This window comes from Monodelphis domestica, chromosome 2, assembly GCF_027887165.1.
Source record: "Monodelphis domestica isolate mMonDom1 chromosome 2, mMonDom1.pri, whole genome shotgun sequence".
In the NCBI taxonomy this organism is placed as follows: domain Eukaryota; kingdom Metazoa; phylum Chordata; class Mammalia; order Didelphimorphia; family Didelphidae; genus Monodelphis; species Monodelphis domestica.
This window is the reverse complement of record NC_077228.1, coordinates 237,262,876-237,285,305: the sequence shown is the minus strand read 5'-3', so window position 1 is coordinate 237,285,305 and position 22,430 is coordinate 237,262,876. Positions and strand designations below refer to the sequence as shown.

The window sequence follows — 22,430 nt, the reverse complement described above, 5'->3', positions numbered from 1 at the left end:
TTCAAACATCATTAAACCTTGATGAGTATATCTAATAGCACCAGTGGGACCTCAAATAGCTTCTTCCTTCCCTTATGGATGGACAGAGATGAACCCTCTGTTCTCCCCACCCTACCAGGCCCCAGGCCCGATCCATTTATTTTCTCTATGTGTTTGGGTCAGAACGACAATGTGGCTTTGGAGTAGCATCCTGGTCAGGGGTGCTACTTTGGATTCTTTGTGAACTCCCCCTGGAGTAAGCTATACCCAGATGGCCCACTGTTAGTAGACTTCACTACCATTCAGTGGTATCAAAACTGTCATTTCCTGTTCTCAGTGGAAATCTTTGGGTCAGGAAAGGAAGCCTTTGTAATCATCTACTCCAAATACTGATACCGAAAGGGCAGCGGTGGCCTTGGTGACATACAGCTGTTTTGAAAGATTAAAAAAATATATATATATATACTTATATATATATATATATACTTATATATATATATATATACTTATATATATATATATAAAAGCTTCTTCACCCTTTTCTTGTAGAAATATTTGAGCTGGGGAAGAAGGAAAGAGTGTCTTGGATTTGGACCTAAATAGTTTAATAACCCCACATCTGGCAAGAGTTTTTCTCCCTTTTTAGGGGTGGGGCTCTCAGCCACTTGTCACTTACCTGGCTTTGGCCAAAGCTAGAAGGGAACCATTTAGAAAATGTACTTGGTTTGGATCTAACACCCATTCCCCAATAGGGTCCATCATATACGTTTCAATTCCCAACTTTGGTACCCAGGAGCCCCCCAAATAAAAAAAACTGTCCTGGTTTGAAGAAAGAAATCTTTATTAATAATCTTAATAATAATACTGTTGATTTGAATGGTCACACCTTGGAAGCATACAGAATGGTAAGAAAGGAAGTTGGGGGCTCAATTGCAGTCCTAGAAGGGAGGAGGGGAATAAATTTAGGGGGCTTGGGGCTTGGGAGGAGGCTGCCAAGAGAAAAGGATTCAGTACGGCAGATGGAAGGGGTTGGGGGACTTTATACAGAAGACAAATGGCAAGAGGTAGGGACTGGGTTCTATGTACATCAGGAATAGAAAAGGAGAATTCCATTTCCATAGCTTCAGGCGCTTATGCTGAATATAAAGTGAGGGTTTTGTTTTTGTTTGTTGTTGTTGGATTTGCTTTTAGGTTTCATGAGACTGAGGAGCTACTTTGGGAGCCTGTTCCCCCCCACCCCTTTCCTTTCTGCTTCTACTCCAGTTGTCCTTACCCTGGCAGGGGCTTCCTCTTTCCCCCTGCCATTTAATTTTTTGTCCCTACCACTTGCTGCTAGGCGAGGCCCCTCCCTCCTCCTAGGTGCTCCAGAAGGATGATCTGCTGTGCCAGTACTTTGGAAACCCAACCCCTATGCCAAAAGCAGTAATTGAGGGTCAGGATGGTGCCCCGACTGTGGGGCTAGGAGTTAGTTCTGAACCTCTCTTCCTCTCAAACTGCCACTGCTCCCTGACTTCCCCTGGCTAAGACTCACAGCATCATGATCCTCCAACCTTGTAGAGAAGTTGTACCAATGGAACAGATGAAGACCTTGAATTAGGTTATTCCCCTCCTTCTCCTCTGCTCCCCAGCAGCCAGGCACTTAGCAGCTACTCCTGTCTATCATCCCCTCATCTCTCTCCAATAACCCCTCTAGTGACTTGGCCTTCAAGTGAACTAGACCTTGGGCAGCTGACAGAGCTCCAAGTGGCAGGACTAGAGAGATCTACTTTAGCCATCAGGACAAAGCTACTGTTTGGTATCCCCAGCGGAACCACTTCTTTTTTCAATTCTTGCCTCTTCTCCCAGCCTTGGCTTACAGGACTGCATATGGCAGAGAAAGGCAATTTAGAAAGAGGCATGATCACAACGGACACCCACCTCTCAAAGTTCTTACATAAGAGGAACACTGGGTGTCCCTATTTACTTTTAGCCTGGGTCTCACGGATAGAGACTGGGTTTGTTCTGTTTTGCTGTCTGGGAGCCAAGAGAATGAGTGGCTGGAGGAGAAATCTGTGGACTCCAGTTTTCCTGGAGTCCTGCCAATGCCTTTTTTTTTTTAAGGAGTTGGCACTCAAGGACTGGTGGTCAAATAACATTCAGGCGGCCTGCACACTCTAATGTGATGCACTGCTCAGCACATCGCTTTCACTAGGGTGAGGGCAAGGGCATTTTCTTTGCCAGCACAGCATGGGGAGCTGAGCCCCAGAAAACTCAACCCATGGATGACTAGGCAGATACCAAAGCCTGAGTTCCCTGGGAATGCAAAACTGCCCTTGCTTCTCTTCCTCTCTCTTCTTTTCTTCCCCTTAACCTTCCCAATTCAGCTGCTCCTGGCCCCAACTCTTTCTTTTTGAATCCTATTCAGGATCCTCTTGGAACAAGATCACTATCACATAATCCTATCTTGCTTCTGTTCTCCCTTTATTCTGCCCCATCAGTACCTACATATCCAGGTGTGAAGGGTAATTGAGTGGAAGACATGGTAGCAAAAAACCCTTGTCTTACAGGTAGCAAAAGATTAGCTTCCACCCCATGAATATACTCTCATAAGCCCAAGAAAGAGAAGGGGTCCTCCAACATGACTGCCAGCTTAGGGAAAGGGAGGAGAGGTGGACAGTGAGGAAAATCTCCCTTGGTGCCATCAGGTTGGTGTTCACTTTGTGGATGCGGGATGCACAGCACTTCCTTCTGTACTCTTCTTGCTGGGCACCTGTGTGTGGCCTCTATGTGGGACTTGTCACTTGGTTGCTTCTTTCTCTGCTTAAGTTTTGTTGCTTTCATTTTAAAATATTTTAGGGTTTTTTTTTGGCGGCGTTTTTGTGTGTGTTTTTTTTTCATTTTGTTGGTTTTTTTTGTTTGTTTTTGTTTTGTTTTGTTTTTTGCCCTTCATGGTCCAAGAAGAAAACAGCAGATTTCACTACAACAGAAACAAAAAAGCCAAGCTTGCACAGTTTCACAGAAGCAACGCACTGTGTGCAAAGACAGGGCCACAGAGGCCCTGGACATTGGGGAGGCCTTTGAACCCAGAAGGATAGTGAGGGTGGGAGGAGTTGGTGTTTCCTGGCTTGAGGAAAACATTTACTTTTTAACATTTTAAAATCCTCTAGGGAGAGGAGAGAATAGTGGGATCCCATTGAACCCAAAGTTCTGGCTAATATATATAATATATATATATATATATATATTTTTTTTTTTACCCCTGCCCCTCAGGAGGCTGCTGACTTTACAGTTTAAATGTTGGATTTTAACACATTTCCTTAAACCAATTCCAGGGTTGTATGGATTTATAATGATGGGAGTAGGAACTGGGGCCTGGAGGTCAGGTCTTGGGACAGAGAGTAGTTTACGGGGAGGGAGGGAGACTAGTTTAGGGCAAAAGCTCTGGGCTAAGTAGAACATGGAGAAGCTAGAAGTTGGATAAAAAGCAGTTACAGCATTAGGATGGTGAGGACTGAGGGACATTACAGAAGGCAAAGGAGGGGCTGGAGACAAAGGTACCTGATAATAGTGTTTGGCAAATAGAATGAGGATGTGAAAAAAAAGTGATGGTAAATGTGGGAAGGGGTGAATTTTAGCATCAGGGAAGAGAGGAATTGGACACTTGAGAGAAGAGCGATGAGAAGAGAGGGATGCAAAGAAACCAGGAACTCTGGGAACAGTTTCCCAAACAGGGATGTGTGGGGATGGGGGGACAGGGTGTTTATAGCAGAAACTAAGTCCCATAGCTGGTAGGGAGTCTTTGTTCCTTCCAGACACCAGGTGCCTTAGCTTTCCTTAGTCAAAGAGGAAAAATCTCCTGCCATGCTTTCTCCCATTAGGGGGACAATTATAAAAAAGAAAGGGGGAAAGAGAGAGGAATAAGCATTTATATAGCGCCAACTACTGTGCTAAGCACTTTATAAATATTATCTCACTTAATAAAAAGGCTCAGGGAGTAACTTATTTTAAGATCCACGGATAATGTAGAAAAAAAAAGGATCCCCTGTCTTGGTTGGCCCCCTCTAAGCTCCCTGAAAGGCCTTTTCTGTACAATAACTAGAACACAAAAGCTAAGCTTTTTAGCAATATGAAGTTGCAATGGAGCCAGGTAAGATCCTGGACACTTGGGTTTTAGTCTTGATTTTGCTATTAACTTGCTACGAACTCTCTGGGTTTCACTTTCCTTTTGTGAAATGAGGAATTTTGACCAGACAACCTTCTAGCATCTCTTCCAGGTTTATGAATTGACCAGAGGGTCTTCAAGTTGTGGGGCTGAGCTGAGCTAGGCTAGGCAGATCTCTGTGAGCATGTGACTACATTCATTTGAAAAAAAAAATCTATCTGCATTAAAGTTGGAGGTGGTAGGAAGGGGAGCTGGATTCAGGGAATCAATCCTGAGATGAGCCATCCAGCAGTGTGGAGTCCCTATATAAGAAGCTTAATTTTTGAAGGGCAAAGTGATACAAATAATCAAACTAAAGACATTTTTGAGCTTAGGCACAGGAAGGGAGATACTTTGGCTAGGCAGCACACACCAAGGACAGAACTGGGAAAATAAAATCTGCCACTTTAGGAGGGCGTTAGGGATCTCTATAGCTAGGACATTGATGGCTTTGTTTCTAGGTCATGGAACAAAGGAAAGATTTGAAGGGAATAGTATTGAGGTACAGTAAGGCATATGGACAAATACAGGGAACTGGGGAAGAGAGAATTCATTTTCATCTCTTGGAAAAACAAAATGGTTTAGCCAGGATATTATTATAACTTCTTTAGAGAACAGAATCTATATAATTTAATTTTTACAAATTTGTTTCAGTTGAGAGGATAGGTGAAGAAGACCAGATATAAAGAATGAAGGAAAAAGAGGGAGGAGGAAGAAGAGAGTTGATTTATGATGGAAGAGAGGGCAGGAGAGTGCTGATTCCCTCATTTTGCTCTTCTTTTCATGAAACAGATTTCTTTGAGCAGTTTCAAAATCCTTGCAGGGGCTGAGGTGGAAGTGGGAGATAACTAACTGTAGAGGGACAGAGCACTGGGACAAGGACCAGAAAATGGAGGAATGAACAACTAAAGGATCTGTGGAATCTGGGGATGGCACATGGTCTGTGGCCTTGAATTCTTTCACTAAGATTCCCTAACTTCAGCCTGTTGATTGAAGAGTAAAGATGGAATAGGGTAGAAAGGGGGGGGGGTCAGCCAGGGCACAAGGCTCTTTTACTAATCCTTTGGGGGGTAGTTATGTGTTGAGGGGTCAGAGCCATGGGGGTAAGGGTTGATCCTCTGACTCCAGGCTCAACTCTACACTCTCCCTATCCACCCCCCCCCCACCATGGCCCCCAATTTATATACCATACCTTGATGGTTTAGGAGTGGAACAACACCGACAAACTCAGTACAGGAAATTAGTTACAAACATACAGGTACAATCATGGACAAAAGACACACACACCACCATGGGGGCGGGGAGAAACAACTGGAGGTAAAAATCTATGGTTTTAGAGTCGCGGAGGGTCAGCGGTGAATGTCCCTGACCCGCTGGGGCAGTTTGTCTTCCTGGAGGATCTGCCTGGTGTCTAGTTTGTTTGGTTTGGTTTGGAATAAGCAGTCAGTGTGAATGCTGTTAGGGGCTGGGTTTCTTGCTAGTAGGGGGTGAAGCGGCTGTACCCTCCTCGGCAGAGGCTAGCCTGCAACATCAAAGATGAAAAACAGCCAATCAGTATTGTCTTTTGGTAGGAAAAAAAGTCAAAAAAAGGAAAAAGAAAAAAAGAAAGGAAAAAGATAAAATATCCAGATCCCATTTTCTTCCCCCAGTGTTTTTCTTTTTCCTCCCTCCATGGGGAGAATAAATGATAAATGGAATAAGTGATCATTTGCCATGGCAACAGGGCTGTGGACTCCATGTTGAGGGGCTTAGTTTATTTCTGAGTGGGTATATTCCCTGAAACCAGGAGGAAAGGGGTCTTTGAGGGCAAGCATAGGAAGTGGCCGTCAGCTGTACCTAGCCTACATTCTGCCTTGATTTTTTTTTCTCCGTTAGTTCTTAGTAGTTGACAAGAGCCTTGTTTTCTTATGGAGTACTGCGGGAAAAGCAATGGGTTTAGAGTGAGAATGAGAGGACAGGGTTATTAATTAGCAGGCTTTGTTACTTACAGGTTATGAGACCTTGAGCAAGTTACTTCCTTTCTCTGGGTCTTGGTTTCCCTAAGCAGGGAAAGGAATGTAAAGATGGTTTTTGACATCAAGGACTTTTTTTCCTCTTTGGCTGGAGCACCCAGCATAGTGATTTGCAAATGGTAAGTGCTTGTTGAATTAAATCAAATGATGGGGTTGGACCCAGTGATCTGGCAAGCTCTAAATACTGTGATCCTATGACCAATGAGTTAAGGAGACTTCATGATAAGAGGTACACTTCAAGCAGGCTTTTTTTGGAGAGGGCAAGGGCTCACTCTTTTTGATGCCATGCCACCTGGTTTTGGTTAAGAGCTAGGAGTATTTGAGATTTTGAGACCCAAGCCAAATGGCCATATCAGACAGTTCTGCTCTAGGTCCAGGGCATCCAGCTAATAGCCCAGATATCTAGGTATAAGCCCAAAGGTTTTCTATTTTTGTGACCTGGGTCTGAGTGTCCACTTCATTTATAAGCTGTGTGCTTTTGGGCAAATCACTTCTCTGGGCTTCATGAATTTCCTTATATATGGAATATAAGTTCCCTGAGGGTAGGGACGTTTCTCTCTCTCTCTCTCTCTTTTTTTTTTTGTGGGTTGAGGAAGTATGAGGTGGGGAGAGGGAAAGAAAAGGAAAGTCTCTGTATCCTAGATATAGTTAGAGTGTTGTTGGAAAGAATACTGATTTTGGAGTCTGAGAATCTGTTTTGAATCCCAGCTCTACCTGGATTAGTCATTTAGGCTCTCTGAACCTCAGTTTCCTAAACTGTAAAATTGGATTAGCTTAACTGTAAGGTCCATCCTAGCTCTAAGTCTATGATTCTGTGATCTTTTATGAGTTTATGGCTAGTTCCCTGCCAGTTCAAGCAGGTTACTCACTCCCCTTTTGCATTCCTGTTTCCCTGGGTTTTCAATCTTCTCTTCTACTTCCTTTGGAGTCCTGAACTGGCTACTTCACCTGATCTCATCATTACCTTGCATGAAAGATTTTCTTGTTCCCCTCCCAATCCACTGTTCATTTTCAATTGAAAAGGGGAGAAAATGGAAAATGTCAGAGAAAAAAATTGACGAAAAGATAAAAGTTTCTTTAAAAATAATTTTAAATTAACCCCCCCCAAAGAGGAAACCCTTTACTAATTAATGAAAGCCTTTAGCTAGCAGCTGAACTGAGGGCAATGGGACTTTTAGAAAGAAAGCCCTACAAAGCACACCAACCTGGGGCCTGGGTACCTCTCCTGAGAGTCATTGGTCTCTGGGAGAGCAAGCCAGTGAGGGGTTGAATTTAACACATGGTGCTTCCAGGAAAACTTAGGCAAGATGGGATTTTAAAGGATTGAAACACCCAAAAATTACAAAGAAAAAGAAAAACTAGAATAAAAAAGTGAGGGACCCTTAAAAGAAAAGAAAAAATCTTGTTGGATTGATCCTTACCCCACTTTCCCCACTTCCCTTTTCTGGTCCTCCTCCACCCCCCCAACAGTTTTCATCTTTGATGCTGGATGCCAAGCTAGCTAAAAACCGACATTAAGTACAATGCCGGGATGAGGGGTTGGAGTATACTAGTAGGCTGATGTGTTATTGAGAGAATACCTTGTTGTAGAATGGGGCTGGGTTTTTGTGACTATACCTGGCATATGTACACACACACACACATACACACATACATACACACATGCTCTCCTATCCATCACCATCATCAAAGCCAAGCTCATTAGAATTGCATCCTTTCTTTCTTCCTGACTCCAACCATTCTGCCCATGCAATGGTCACCACAGAACCCAAGGAGAGAGAATCCTGGAGCAAGCACCACGAGGAGCAGTGAATCAATAATCAATAGACCCCTCTCCTCAGTGTGGATGAGAGCGCTATGTGTAGGAGAGGACTGACACTCTGAAAGACAGAAGGGACCAAGGGGGCTACTTCTTTACCCAGGGAGGGGGGGAACTGAGTCCATTGTTGTGGGTAGAAAGGTGGCACTGAGGAAAGGAAGTGGCTGTACTTTAGGATCTTTCTCAGTGGCATAGCCAGTGGATTCAGGATTATCAGTCACTGAAGATTGGGAAGGTGACCTGGGATAATGACACAGACTGGAAGGCCAGAGAGACACACACAGAAAGGGGCCAACAAACTGCAATATACAATTTCCCTTTCCCAGTTTAAGAGGGGAACAAAGGAGAGGAGTACTATATACCAAAAAGGGCAGTGCAGTCTTTCTCTTCCCCTTCTTCCCAACCCCTTGACAGTATGGAAAACTATTTTAGATTCAGCTTTCAGCCTGGGGCTTGCTCTACTGGTTCCCCCTACACCCTTTCCCCACCTTCCTCCTCTCTGTGCTCTGGGATAACAACTTTTTTTTTTCCTTGACCATGAACAGCTGAACCAACCTATAGCCAAAACAGGGCTGAACCTCCTTACCATAGTTCCAATGCTATAGGTTGCAGCAGGGCCAATGGCGTGGTGGTATGGGTCAGCAGCTGCATAGACTCTGCCGTAACTAGGGAACAAAAGCACAGGCAAGATGTGGTAGTGGTGGCAAGCAGAGGAGACAGAAATAAAATAAATCACCTTACTCTTTCTTAAACCTGGTCCTCAGATTCCCATATCAACTGGGTCACCTCCCTTCTCTTTTTCAAGGCTTTCCAAGTATACCTCTTGTGAGAAGCTCTTTTTATTTTATTTTAAATTTATTTATTTATTTACCAATTATATATAATAACAAATTTCAGGAAACTCTCTTTAGAAAAAAGTACCCCTAATAGTAAATAATCACAGGTCCTTTATGTTCCTCCATAAGACCCTCTGCCATTGAAGGTAAGTTACTTAAAAGATTTGGGGCAGGGCCTGTCTATGTTTTCACACATAGCTTTATGTATATGTTCTATCTGATGAGATGGAAAACTGAATGACTATATGCAAATATAGGGACAAAAAGGTCCCAGTTAGTGTGTCTAGAGTGGGAGGAAAAAAGGTCATTAGGGTGAGAATAGATTATGATAGTTATTATCATCAGTGCTGGCTAAGGGTTAGTGATACCTTCAATTGGCCATTCCAACAGAGTTCTGAGTTTCTGAACCCTGGACATCTACTTTCTCTTTGAAATGGGTGGGCTTGCCCTCTAAACAGTCTTATATCTCTGTATTTTCACCCAACCAAATCTTACTTTTTATTTAAGATGACTCCCAAGTTTCTCCTCTGCTTTTGGATTAAATAGTGTTAAATCTTTGAAGTCACAGCAGATTCAGATTATTTAAGTAGGATAAGGCTCCCAATGGATGGGAGTAGGAGGGATAATGTGATAAGAACCTCATCCCATCAAAAAAGCATGAGCCTCCAAGCAGATATGGAAAGCCTGCTACAGTTGGTGTCTTGTGCCTGGCAGAGCTGAACAACCTAGGCCACACTGCTAGGAGTCCTGCTGGCTTTGCAGGATGGAACCTCAGGACTGAGTGAGATAGATTCCTGCTTCTTTGACTATTAGGGAAATCCTCAGAACTGTGAGTGAGGGTCCCAGGTAAGAAGGGTTCATCAGTCACAGCCGGACCTTTCCCTCATCCTCCCATCTCTTCTATATTCCACTTTCCCTAAACATTTTCCATCTCTCTAGCAACCCCAGTTTCACTAGTTTTGAACAGGGACCTGCTTTCACTAGTTTCACTAGTTTTGAACAGTCAGCTGCTACCACCCTATTTCTGGTCTCCAAGGAGAGAGAAGTTAAAAACTCAGGACAGAATGAGTTGGGGCAGGTATTTGCCAATCACTTCCATTCTGAGGCTGTCCCTCAGAATTGATGACAGGCAAGTAATAGGAGAACAGTGATTAGCTGAGTATCTGGCACATAGCAGATGCTTAAAAATACTTTTTGACTGACTAGAACTTCTCTGGCACCTAAACTAATTAACCAAAGGACAAATATGGTGAGTTAGACAGGTTTATGTATGAGTAGGGGGCAGCTTCATTGAAGGAAAGCAATAGGAGTCAGAAAGTTCATGATAGACAGAAATACCGGACATATGTAGTCAGGGATAGAAGTTAAGAAAACCCCTTTGTAAATGACATGTATACTTTTCTCAGGTAAAGAAGAGTTGGGAGAAGGAAAGGAAGACTCATTTCTGTATATACTTGGAAATCTTGTGCCTTTGAGCTACATTTCCCAGGAGCCCACTGACTTCCTGTCCTTATGTGCTGATGTAGATGGGATAAACAGGGTGGTCTTCCATGGCTAGCACTCTTTCCTTCCTGGGTTGGGACATTGGTGGAGAGCTGTTTGAACAGATAGATTAGCCATGGGAACATGGTTTTATTTTGTTGCCTTTTAATTTTTTTTTATTTCTAGTGATGAATAATAAATCTTATAAAATATAATATTTGAAGTCATTGTGCATTAATTTTAATTTTTATATCTGGACCTGACCTCACTTTCCTATAGCCTGTTTTAGAGCCTGATCTCAGTTTTCTCAGGACAAAGGAAGGAATGTCTTCAATAGAGTAGATGAGATTCCAGAGGATCCAGAGATTTTACTTAGCCATCTTTCTAGAGACTCTTCTAGAGTCTGTGTAGCAGATGGGTATCTTGGTCAAAGGGACTCAAAGGAACTTGAGATAGCAAGACATTTGGGAAGAATGTGGGTGGATTTTAGGTTAGTCTATTGGCTAACAGGAAATGGAGGAAGGGAAGCACCAGACCCACAGATGAGAGGGGTTAAGGTGGATTGTTGCTCAGAAATACTTAGATGAAGGAGGAAGAGGTCAGTATATATAGGTGGCCAGAGGTCAACTAGATAAATTCCTCTTGGATGAACAAGAAGATCCTGATGAGAGATGTGAGCTATAGATATACTTTTATACACTTTTAGTTAATCTTCTTTTCTAGCTACTAATGCTATTTTAGATTTTACCATCAAATTTTCCTCTTTTATACATATAAAACCCCTACTTATTTTCATGCTTCTCTCTCCCATGAGAATATGAGCTCCTTGAAGAAAGGAACTATTTTCATTTGTATTTCCAGTGCTTAACACAGTGTCCAGCACATGGTAAGCACTTACTAAATGCTTGTTAACTAAGCGACTCTTCTTAAGATGCTCATTTTTATTGAAATCTGAATCCTCAGGGTGTAGAGGTGACCTTGAGATCTTGAAGGCTAAGCCAGCTGAGTAAAAGCCCTGGCAGGTCCTACCAAGCTGGAAAGGCTTTGAATCTAGATACAACAAAGAGTGTGTGCAGGTATAGTGAAGGTGCCCTGTTTGCCTGAATGTTGTCTGAGGACCAGCTGATCTAAGCTCATTATTGGCATGCTGGCCACTAATTAACATGATAAAGGCCACCAGGCATGAAGAGCTTGAGATCTTGCCTTGAGAGAGGGATTTCCTTCCAGATTTTTGAAGTCCTAAAATAAGGTGAATGAAAGTGTGGGGGGGAATCTGGAAACTTGACTAAAAGCAGTAGCATTTTCTGTCCAGAATCTTAAACAAATTGCAAAAGTATGAGAGTTTAGAAACAGCAATAAAGGATAATTTTGCTGTTGGAGTAAGCTGGGGCAATATAGACAGACCCCAGGGACAATCATGGTCACCACTGAGGCCTAATGGCATTTGAACAAACTTGAGAAGAAGCCAAGATTCAGTGAAGGATTCTTGACACGGGACAGTGGTTGGGAAAGAAGGCAACTATTTTCTGGATGGAGCAGCAGAGCTTGGGAGCTGACAGGGAAATGATAGGGAGAGCTAGGAGACTGCTATGATCATTTACATAATGTTCAGAATGATTTATATCCTTTGTCATCTGAAGCATTTACTTATAAGGACTCACTCCTCACTTCCCTTTCACCTCACCCTCACCATATCCACTTCACACTCCAGTTTGGATTCATTTCTTACCTGTCACTGTAAGCTGCTGCTGCTGCTGCTGGCTGAGCATATCTGTAGGCTGCATAGCCACCCTGCAGGGACAAGGAAGAGAGAAGAGAAAAGGTAGATGAGTTTAATGGGATTTGTTCTAAGAAAATCTGTCTGCTAAAAAAAGGATGGGGCTAGGTTTTTAGAACTAGCTCCCATTCCCTCAGGGACCCAAGTTTATCTACATATTCTGGGCACTGGAAATCTGAGAAGACCAAGGAGAAGAAAGATTTGGTCATGTAAGGAAAAGTGCTCCTGATTTTCCTGACCAGGTGGGATTACTCCAGTTGCTAAATTGAGAAAGTCAGATATAGTTTACTGTTGGGGAGGGCTTCTTTTGGGTAATGGACTCCTTTGACAATCCAATGAAGTCTATGGACTCCTTAGAATAATGTTCTTAAATACATAAAATAAAGTGCATAGGAAAATATAAAACTACAAAGGAAATCAATTATATTGCAATATAGTTATCAAAATATTTTTTAAAGTTCACAGACTCCTCTGAAATCTATCCATAGACCCTTTCAGTGTCTATAGACCCTAGTTTAGGAACCTCTTGTTTGTAGAGATAGAGAACCTGTATCTCTCTCTCAGCCTTGGGGAAATGCTCAGGATAGATGGCCTTATCAAATCAAACCAAGCTCCTTTCAGCCTTTCAAAATCAAGATGGGTTGGTTTTTTCTTATAGGATGATGCACAAGACAGTAAGTAGATGGTAATGCTTGTGTGGTAGGGGTGGAAGGTGAATTACTATAACAAAATTACAAGTGTCTAACTAATTGGAAGCAACAGAAGCAAACAATCATTATTAAGGATGAAGGATTTCTTTTTCTCCTGGACATACTGAGGAGTAAAGGGGTAGAGAGGCACATTAGGGAAGAAAAACAGGTTGGAAGTACAGTAATTTCTTCTATTTGCATGTGGGTGTACTGTTATTCTCCATCCTGAAGAGGTATGTGCCCCTGAGAGGCAATGCCACCAAAGCCAACATGATCAGGATAGAAATCTGTTGCCTCATATGCCTATCCCACTCCTCCCTCTCCCAACATATTGTCTTTTATACAGAAAGATCAATGTCATTTGACTGCTTTGAATTATTCCTGCTCCGCTTTCCAAACATGCACAAATAATTGGGAGTTAACTATAAATGGGCCACAGGAAAACGAAGGCAGGACACAGTTGATGCCTTCTCTGTCTGTATGTTCCCCAATTGTGCTGGGCCCTGGGATCTCCTGAACTGTGGGAACATTCTAGTGGCATTGGCACAATCATGGGGAAGGTAGGGGGTAGATATGGGTGTGGGGAACACTTACATAAATCTCTGCGCCATAAAATCCATCCTGATACACGACCCTGGAAGCAAACGGACAAGAAAGTGGTGGGAACGCTGGAGAGGTGGGGTAGGCCGGCTCCGGTGTCTGCTGAGGAGGGAGGGGGCATGGTGCCAGCCCTGCCCATGGGACTGGCATTTTAACAAGCGTTTGCTCCAGTGCCCTGTTTTGGTATAACAATAGAGTAACACCCTTGCTATAGTCAGCAACTTTTTCCCCACAAGCCTAGGGGGCCCTCTCTGTCCCAGTCTCACTACCCCTCCCCCAATCATTCCCACCCTCATCCCGGGGAACTGTGATCCCCATTATGCATCAGAGGGCACTAGGGCCCTGGGATGTATGGGGTTTGTCCTCAGTTCCTCAGGGAGGCAGCTGGGGCAGAACTATAAATAGAACCCTGGTCTTCCAGTCCTGAGGATCCCTGGAATCCTCAATGTACTAGGGGATACAAGAGATGCTCAGAAGTACCCCAAGTGTTATGCTCTGGTAGGTCTCTGACTAAATGATTCAAGGAACAATTTTAGAGAAGTTTCCAGATTGTTCATCATTCCTATAGGGATAGATATATAATATCTATTGGAATTTCCAGGTGAATTACCTCTACCAATACACATCAGCACCTTCCTTGCAACTTAGGGTCTCAGAGAGTTGCTTAGAAAGTTGAGAGGGTAAAAGATTTGCCTAGGGTCCCCATGATCAGTATATGTCAGAGGTAAACTTGAATTCAGATCTTCCTGGCTCTAAGGCCAGCTCCTTATCTGTTGGTCCCATCTGGCCCCTTTAATATAGTTGGGAAATTTTAAGACCATAGGCAGTCTGATACAGTGGATAGGGCACTGGCCTTGGAGTTAGGAAGATCTGGGTTCAAATACAGCCTCAGATACTCTCTGTGCCTCTGTTTACTCATCTGTAAATGAAGTGGTTGGATTCAGTGGCCTTTAGGTGTCTTCCAGTTCTAAAGCTTTGATCTTATGATCCTAGTCTTAGCTCTAGGATGGGAAGATCCCAGAATAAGTATGGGGGATAAGGAAGAATGAGTTTATAATTTCCCAAAATGTTCCTCAAGCAATTACTATTTTTTTTCCAAGTTGAGCAGCTCCTAATGCCTTAGATTTCTGTTCCACTTCCTTGGCCCCTACTCCTTTTCTATCTACCTATTCCTGGAATCTTTCAGCCTGTTCTCTGTGCCCACACAAGCCATCAGGAATTCCCAGTCCTAGGTACTCACGCGCCATATGTTGGAATGGGGGGAGGAGGTGGTGCAGCCCGGAATGTGTTATATACAGCCCGTCCCCGACCTCGTAAGTGTGCCCCTCGGTATGCCACAGCAGTGCCTGTTGTGGGGTAGGGGAATCCTGTCACTGCAGGAAAGGAAGAGAAATGAATAGTCACTAGGTGGAGTCCCAAAACAGAAAAAAGAAGTGAGGATCAAAGGAAGGAGATGAACTAAGCTCAAGGGAAGCAGGAATATCCAAATATTCTGCTAAACCCTCTCTTGCATCTATCCCTGCTGCTTCTGGGTCAGGCTCAACAAGAGCAAGGGTCCCAATAATATTTCCCTAGGTCCTTCCTGGCCCAGAGTAATGACACACGGCCCTATACATTCCTTGGAATCTACAACCTTCTTCTAGGATCCTACCATTTCCCCTCTCCCCTTGTTCAGGCCTCAAGAATGACATATCCCTCCCTTTCCCCACATTTTACCTGCATAGAATTCGGGTCCATATACAGCACCCACCACGGGGTTTAGCTTCCAGCCTGGGGCAGAAATAAAGAGGGACAGTCAATATGTCCAGGCCACTTAATCACCCCACTTCCCACCGAACTACATTGTATCTCTGTTTTCTCTGAACTTTCTCTAAATCCCATTCTACCCCCTTGGATTTGGGCTACCCTAGAGCAGGGAGTTACCACAGGGGAGTGCTAAGTACTCCTAAAATGTTTTGAGTTCTAAGTTGGACAATGTAAAGACCTCTAGAGAAAGCAGGCCAGAAACACCACCCAACAGATTGCATTCCCTGCCCCAACACAACCCAAGGTAGCCAAATTGATGAAAGTCTGAGATGGGATGAATAGAACCTAAGAGGATCCTAAGACTCCTGGAAGTCTGGTTTCACAAATTTTCCAGCTAAGCTATGCTATCATCACCACTTCTATTGATAGGAACAAGAACAGATCAGTCTTTCAGAGCAACTGCTAAGCCATCTGGGTTTGTTTCTTCTCAGTTCTATATAAATAACTTCCAATTATCTAACCTTGTGGGTTATTCCATCCTGGTCCAGCCACCCTCCACCACACCCTCCACCCCCAATCCTGACCCCCCAGATCTGCTTCTCTGTCAGTGGTTGTGTGCTCTGGGAATAAAACTCCTTTTAACATGAACCTAAGAAAAAGAGAATCATGAGGGTAAAAGAACTATATGGTATACTCCACCATTTATTTCAGCCACAACTTTCCTAGGGTAGAATTAATAATTGAGAGTTGAATGTACTGAGTATGTAATATCAATTATGTTATGATATTCCATGTCTATCCCTGAAACTATCATGGTCTTTTCCTTTTTACTTCTGTTCTTAGTGCCAAGTCCAGGCCTTTATGGGTTATTATTCACTGACTTCTTCCCCTCCCCCTTTTCTTTTCTTTCTTTCTTTTTTTTTAAACCCTTACCTTCCATCTTGGAATTAATACTGTGTATTTGTTCCAGGGCAGAAGAGTGGTAAGAGCTAGGCAATGGGGGTCAAGTGACTTACCCAGGATCACACAGCTGGGAAGTGTCTGAGGCCAGATTTGAACCTAGGACCTCCCATCTCTAGGCCTGGCTCTCAATCCACTGAGCTACCCAGCTGCCCCCCTCATTTCCCTTTTCAAAGGAGTGTCCTCTCTTGCTAGAGGAGGTGAAGAAGGAATCTGGGTGAAATTGGAGGTTAATGTTCCTGATGGGCAACTAAGTGGCATAATGGATAGAACACTGGGTTTGGAATCAAGAAGACTCATCTTTATGAATTCAAATCCAACCTTTAGATGCTTAATAGCTGCGTGATCCTGGGCAAATCACTTAACCCTGTTTGCCTCAGTTCCTCATCTAGAAATGAACTGAAGAAGGAAACGGCAAATCACTTCAGTGTCCTTTCCAAGAAAACCCAAAATGGGGTCATGAAGAGATGAACACAATTGAAATAACTGACCAACAATAAAGTCTCTAATGTACTCAGGATGGGGCAGGCTGCAGTATAGAAGGAGGAGTGGGAGCAAAGGGTTGAAATTCCTGTTATGAATATATCATACCTCTTAATGTCAGCTTTGTGATCTCCTGGAATTCATCATCTATTTACTTCCAACAGGGTTGGAAAAATTATAATACACTTCTATTGTAGATTTAAAGCCAGAAAAGTCACCTGAGAATTTTACAGATGAGGAATCTGAGGCCTAGAGAAGTTAAGCAATTTGCCTCAATTTCACACAAATAGTAAATGTGAGAGATAGGATTTGAACTCATATCCTCTGTCTCTTAAGTTTAATGCTTTTTTACATTACAAAATGCTTTACAGAGTCAGAATAACTAATGATAAGCAAAAAGGTAAGGTTTGGACTTTTAAAGGATAATGGAAGTAACTTTAAAACCCAGGGCAAACAGTCTTATGATTAATATTAAGACTAAGAATATTGGGAATATTAAGTCAAAAGACTCTATTTTAGTTATTTAGTTAGTAGGACAAATAGAAATATTTTAAAATGGGATCAATGCTTGGGGGATGGATTCCCCTTACTCCTAACAAAAGTATGTTGCCTTTCCAAATTATGATGAAGTGAGCTTAATTTTGATTCTTGGGAAGATTTTAGAAAAGATAATTAAAGAGTTGGTTGGTGAACATCTAGAACAGGATGCAGTGATTACAAAGACAACCTGGCTTCATCAAGAGCAAGTCATACTTTTCTCTTTTTTCTTTTTCTTTTTTTTTGTGACAAGATCACTGAATCAAATGAGAGGAATGTTATAGAAACAGTTTACTTAGAGGTTAGCTCTGATAAAGTATCTCAAATTCTTCTTGTGGAAAATATGGATGAGATATGGATTAGGTAATGTAATCAGATGGATTGAGAACTGGCTGAATGGCTGGTCAGTATGGCAGGAGATCTCCAGTGGAGAACAAAGTGATCTGTGCTGTTTAATATTTTTATTAATGACTTAGATAAAGTGATAGATGGCATTCTCAACAAATTTTCAGATGTGACACAAAGCTAGTAGAGCAACAAACACAGTAGATGACAGAGTCAGGGTCCCAAAGGACCCTGATAGGTTAAAGCATTGGGCTGAATTTAATAAGTTGAATTTCAGTAGAGATAAATATAAAGTCTAACCCTTGGATATTAAAATAAACTTCACAAATATAAGATGGGGAAGCTATGGTTGGAAAACTGTTGTGAAAATGATCAGGAGGGTTTAGTGGACTACAAGCTCAATATGAATCAACAGTATGATATGGCAGTCAAAAGAGCTAACACCAACTTTGGCTGCATTAAGAGAGGAACAAGGAGGTGATAGTATGATTATATTTAGCCCATGTCAGACCTCAGCTGGAGTACTGTGTTCTGGGTTCTGTGGTGAATGAAGTATATTGGTAAGCTGGAGGGTTTCCAGAGGAGGGCAATCAGGATGATGAATGGTCTTGAGTCCATGTCATATGAAGGAACTGGGCATATATAGCCTGGTGAAATCGCTGTTTTGTAGTGTTAGAAGAGTTATAGTATGGAAGAGGGATTAGGTTTATTTTGTTTATTCCCAGAGGGCAGAACCAAGAATACTGGGTAGACAGCAAAGAGCTAAATTTAGTCTTGGTGTCATAAAAAGCTTTCTAAGAATTGTACTATTGAGTCATTTCAGTCATGTCTGATCTTTCATGATCCCATTTGGGATTTTCTTGGCAAAGATATTGGAGTGGTTTGCCATTTCTTTCTCCAGTTCATTTTTCAGATGAGAAAACTGACGCAAAAGGGGTTAAGTAACTTGCCCAGAATCACATGGCTAGTAAGCATCTAAGGCTGGATTTGAATTCAGGTCTTCCTGATTCCAGGTATGGCATTCTAGCCATTGTGCTGCCTAACTGCCCCATTCCTAACAATTAACGCTCTCCAAAATGCAATGGATTCTCTTAAGAAGTGGAATTCTCTCCTTGGAGGTTCAAGTAGAGGCTAGATATTGTAGCCTCTATTGTATTGTGGTATGTGTTAGACCCAATGGCTACTGCAGTTAGTTCTAACTCCCAAATTCTGTGATAATGGGTAATGAAGAAAAGACAGAATTACCCAATTACTTTGTTTCTGTTTTCTTTATCAAAGAGAATGACTTTCAGAGTGGTAAATATTTTTTTAAATTTTTATTCAATTAGTTAATTTAGAATATTTTCCCATGGTTACAAGATTCGTGTTCTTTCCCTCCCCTCCGCCAATCCCCTCCAATAGCTGATGCACAATTCCCAGAGTGGTAAGTATTGAACAAAAAAAGTAAGCTATAACAGAGCACCTTAGTTGCATTCAGTGGGTTCATTAAGTCACGGAGGCAGAATCAACAGAAAGACATAATTGCTGATTGGGGTCTAAAAACTGGTACCTGTGAGATCTCTGTTGAGAAGTCACATAATGTCTCTGGGCCTCAGTTTCCTCACTAGTAAAAAAAGTTGAAATAGATGACCTCTAATAGGGTTCCTTCTAGGTCTAATTCTATGAACAGTCATGGAGAATGTAGAATACTATAGGACTTAAGATAAGCAAACAGACTGATTTTCATAAAGAAAAAGAATATAAGGCCACTGGGATTGTCTTCAATTTCTGGATAATTTTTTAGATTGTATCATTAAAGGGATAGTTAATGAGTCCTTGGAAAAGGAAGGGATTATGCGCTAGCATGTGCTTTGAATGACAGAATTAGAATTCAAAAATTTTTCAACAGCTTAGAATAAAGAAAATACTGAAGAAGAATAATATTTCATTATCATTATACTAATATACACATATGACTTAAGGTTTATTTATTGAGTCCTTTCCTGTAATAGCCTTGAGAGGTTGGCAGTGAGGGTACTGCTATTTCTATTTTATAGGTGAGGAAACTGAGCTTCAGACCATGATCATAAAATGAACACGGGATGAACAATGTTTGGAAATGACCAAATAAAATAATGTTTAATAATAAAAAAAGGAAAAAAAAGAAAAAGAAAATAAAATGAACATGGGTATGACACCACTATTTTAGTTTCCTTTTCTGTAAAAGGGGAATAATTATATTTGTATTACTTAGCTCCCTCCTCCCATCTCCCCATCCCTGCTGAGATAGTAGGATAGATTCTACATGTACAATTATGTAAAACAAACTTTATTTAAAATTTAATAATTTTTTTCCCAATTACATGTAAAAACTTTCCACTACTTTTCAAAGAATATTGAATCTTGAGTATTGATTATAAGGGTGGTTAAAAAAAGGTATGAGAGTTTTTAAAGGGCAGCAAGTTTTATTAAGCCAATGTTGATTTCAGCCAAAAAATCACAATATGATCAGAGGCTGCATTAATATGTACATAGTGCTTAGAAAGAGGGAATTCACTGAGTTCCTAAAACCTGCCCTCAAAAGAGCACATGTGGAGTATTCTGTTCTGTTCTTGGTGGCACATTTTTGGAAGAATGGTGACAAGCTGGAGTGTACCCAGATGACCAAAATGCTGCCCTCAGCACTGAAATCATGCCATATGAGGACGGTTTGAAAGAACTAGGGATTCTCAAGCTGCAGAAGCAAAGACTTGGGAAGGGGCGGGACAGCTGTTTTCTAGTATTTGAAGGGCTGTCATGTAGAAGAATTAGATTTTCTTTGCTTGATCCCAGAGGATAGAACTAAGAGCATTAAGTAGTAGTTATAGAAGCTTGGCTAGATAGAAGGAAAAACTTGCTCATAATTAGAGCTGTCCTAAAGTGGCAGACTCCAGAGGTGGTAAGTTCTCTATTTTAAAATGAGGTTAGGTAACCCCTTGTGTATATATAAAGGGGACCCTTAAGGCTTTGGCTAGGCTAGATGACCTCTGAGGTTCCATTCAATTCTGAGATTCCATTTCATGATTCTATTAAACTAAAACTCCTTTGGAGTGGAAAATAAACTGAATTAACATGTGATCCAGCTTGATAGGTTCACCGTGGGAAGGGTGGAGTGGCTCCCTGGGGTTATATAGTCTTTTTGTTCATTTCCTCCTCTCAGTATAATCTTGGATTTCTCCTCATCTAGGCTCTAGGGTCAAATACCTAATAATAATAATAAGGCTAAATGGCCCTCTTCTCTTTAGGATCCTGCACAGTTCCAGAGATCCTTTGTCTTTTCAGCTCCTGAATGAGGAAAAGGGGCCTCATTCCACTGTCTGGACAGTGTAAATGAAGTTTAGATGAGGAAAACTGCCTAGAGCCTCTGATAATAAGAAGAGCTGACCTGGGTTTTTCTGATTTAAAGTTGAGAATTCTATGAACTGAGCCATGTTGTCTATTTTGTGAATTGGTGATAGTACTGGGAAAGAACCTGGCTCACTATCTTGACTTCCAAACCCAGATTCTTGAGGGTGAACTGATCACAGGAAAGAATCTTCAGGCAAGAAAATCTTGGACTTCATTATTACTATAGGTAATAGTAATTGCTGCTCTATCAGCCATATTCTACTAATTATCCATCTCCTCCATCTGCCCACTCTATCATCTTCCCATTTGCTAACGCTGTAAAATCTGAAACTTATTTCAGGAAAATTTCAGGAATATTTATCATTTTTGTGGGAAAGTTATGGGACACCTAGAGCATTCTGATTAATGAACACATGTGAAGAGAAAGAAATAGTACATCTCCTGGTAAAAATCTACCCATCAAGAAAGAACTTCTTGGGGGCTGCTGAGTGGCTCAACAGTTTGAGAGTCAGGCCTAGAGATGGGAGGTCCTAGTCAAATCTGGTCTCAGACACTTCCTAGCTGTGTGACCCTGGGAAAGTCACTTAACTCCCACTGCCTAGCCTTTACTGCTCTTCTGCCTTGGATCCAATACACAGTATTGATTCGAAGACAGAATGTAAGAGTTTAAAAAAAGAAAGAAAGAAAGGATTTCCTAATGGCTGTATTAATTAATAAGAGTAGTGTGAAGACAGAGCAAAGTGAAGACCTGAGCTTGAATCCTTTCTTAATAGCTGCATGACCCTGGGCAAATGACTTAAGTTCATTATGACTTGGTATCCTCCTCTGTTAAACTGAGATAATAATAGCATCTATTTCATAGGGTTGTAAGGATCAAATGAGGTTATGTATGAAAAGCACTTTATAAATCTCAAGTTGTTATATGTGTGAGCTCTCATCATCACTGTTGTCACCAATGATGTGTTACAGGACTGGTGGCACAGAGGTCAAATCTTGTTCTCTCCTCCCTCTCTGCCCTTCCCATACATTCTCTATTTCTCTTTTGTGGCCAGCCCTGAATGGGTAAAAAAGAAACTCAGCTTTTCTTCTCAGAGATCTTATACAAGATTTTGGCTTCTGTTAGTACTTTCCTTCTTCTCTATCATTACTATATACATTGTACAAAATCTCTCTCAGGATGCTACTTGTAAACCAGATGTTGAACACAGTTATTAGAAAGGATCTTAAGGATGATGCAGTCCAATTCCATTTTTTTATGGATGGGTAAACTGAGGTCCAGAAAGATCCATAGTAGTTTAGTGGTTGAGTCACAGCTGGGACTTGTCTCCTTATTTCTAGTCCATGCATATATATGCATGTTCTTGGTTCTGACTCGAAAATAGGATTGCTTGCATGTTAAAGTTCATTCATTTCCCTTCACAGATAAAATTTGGTCTTTTTTTGTTATTGAAGATTTCTGGAAATGAGTTTTGCTCTTGTAGATGGAGGCAAAAGTCACCATGGAGTCAATGATGAGCAAAGCGACATGTACTGCATCTTATCAGCAAGGTCTCCAGAGAACATAGCGCCTTCTACATTGGAATGGCTTTAAAAGAAATCATATTCTAAGACATGCCAGT

At 41.7% G+C, this 22,430-nt stretch overlaps 1 protein-coding gene and 1 long non-coding RNA gene across 23 annotated transcripts in view; one reads left to right on the top strand and one right to left on the bottom strand.

Annotated features, from left to right (window-relative positions):
* Positions 1–802: 802 nt before the first annotated feature.
* The window catches only part of RBFOX3 (RNA binding fox-1 homolog 3), a 1,135,878-nt gene continuing 1,114,250 nt past the window's right edge, over positions 803–22,430 (bottom strand). For 10 of the 22 annotated variants that reach the window (XM_056814224.1, XM_056814220.1, XM_056814221.1 and 7 more), the window contains 6 exons: positions 15,091–15,144; positions 14,615–14,747; positions 13,369–13,549; positions 12,038–12,099; positions 8,577–8,655; positions 2,942–5,681 (listed from right to left, as the gene is read on the bottom strand). In XM_056814224.1, coding sequence (XP_056670202.1) covers positions 5,637–5,681; positions 8,577–8,655; positions 12,038–12,099; positions 13,369–13,549; positions 14,615–14,747; positions 15,091–15,144 — 554 coding nt within the window. In that variant the 3' untranslated portion in view covers positions 2,942–5,636. The other 12 variants (XM_056814226.1, XM_056814219.1, XM_007482918.3 and 9 more) reach the window with 3 other exon arrangements.
* The window catches only part of LOC103099347 (uncharacterized), a 174,612-nt gene continuing 164,175 nt past the window's right edge, over positions 11,994–22,430 (top strand). The window contains exon 1 of the long non-coding RNA XR_008915858.1: positions 11,994–12,130. This is a non-coding gene — a long non-coding RNA (uncharacterized LOC103099347). The remainder of the gene's footprint in view (positions 12,131–22,430) is intronic.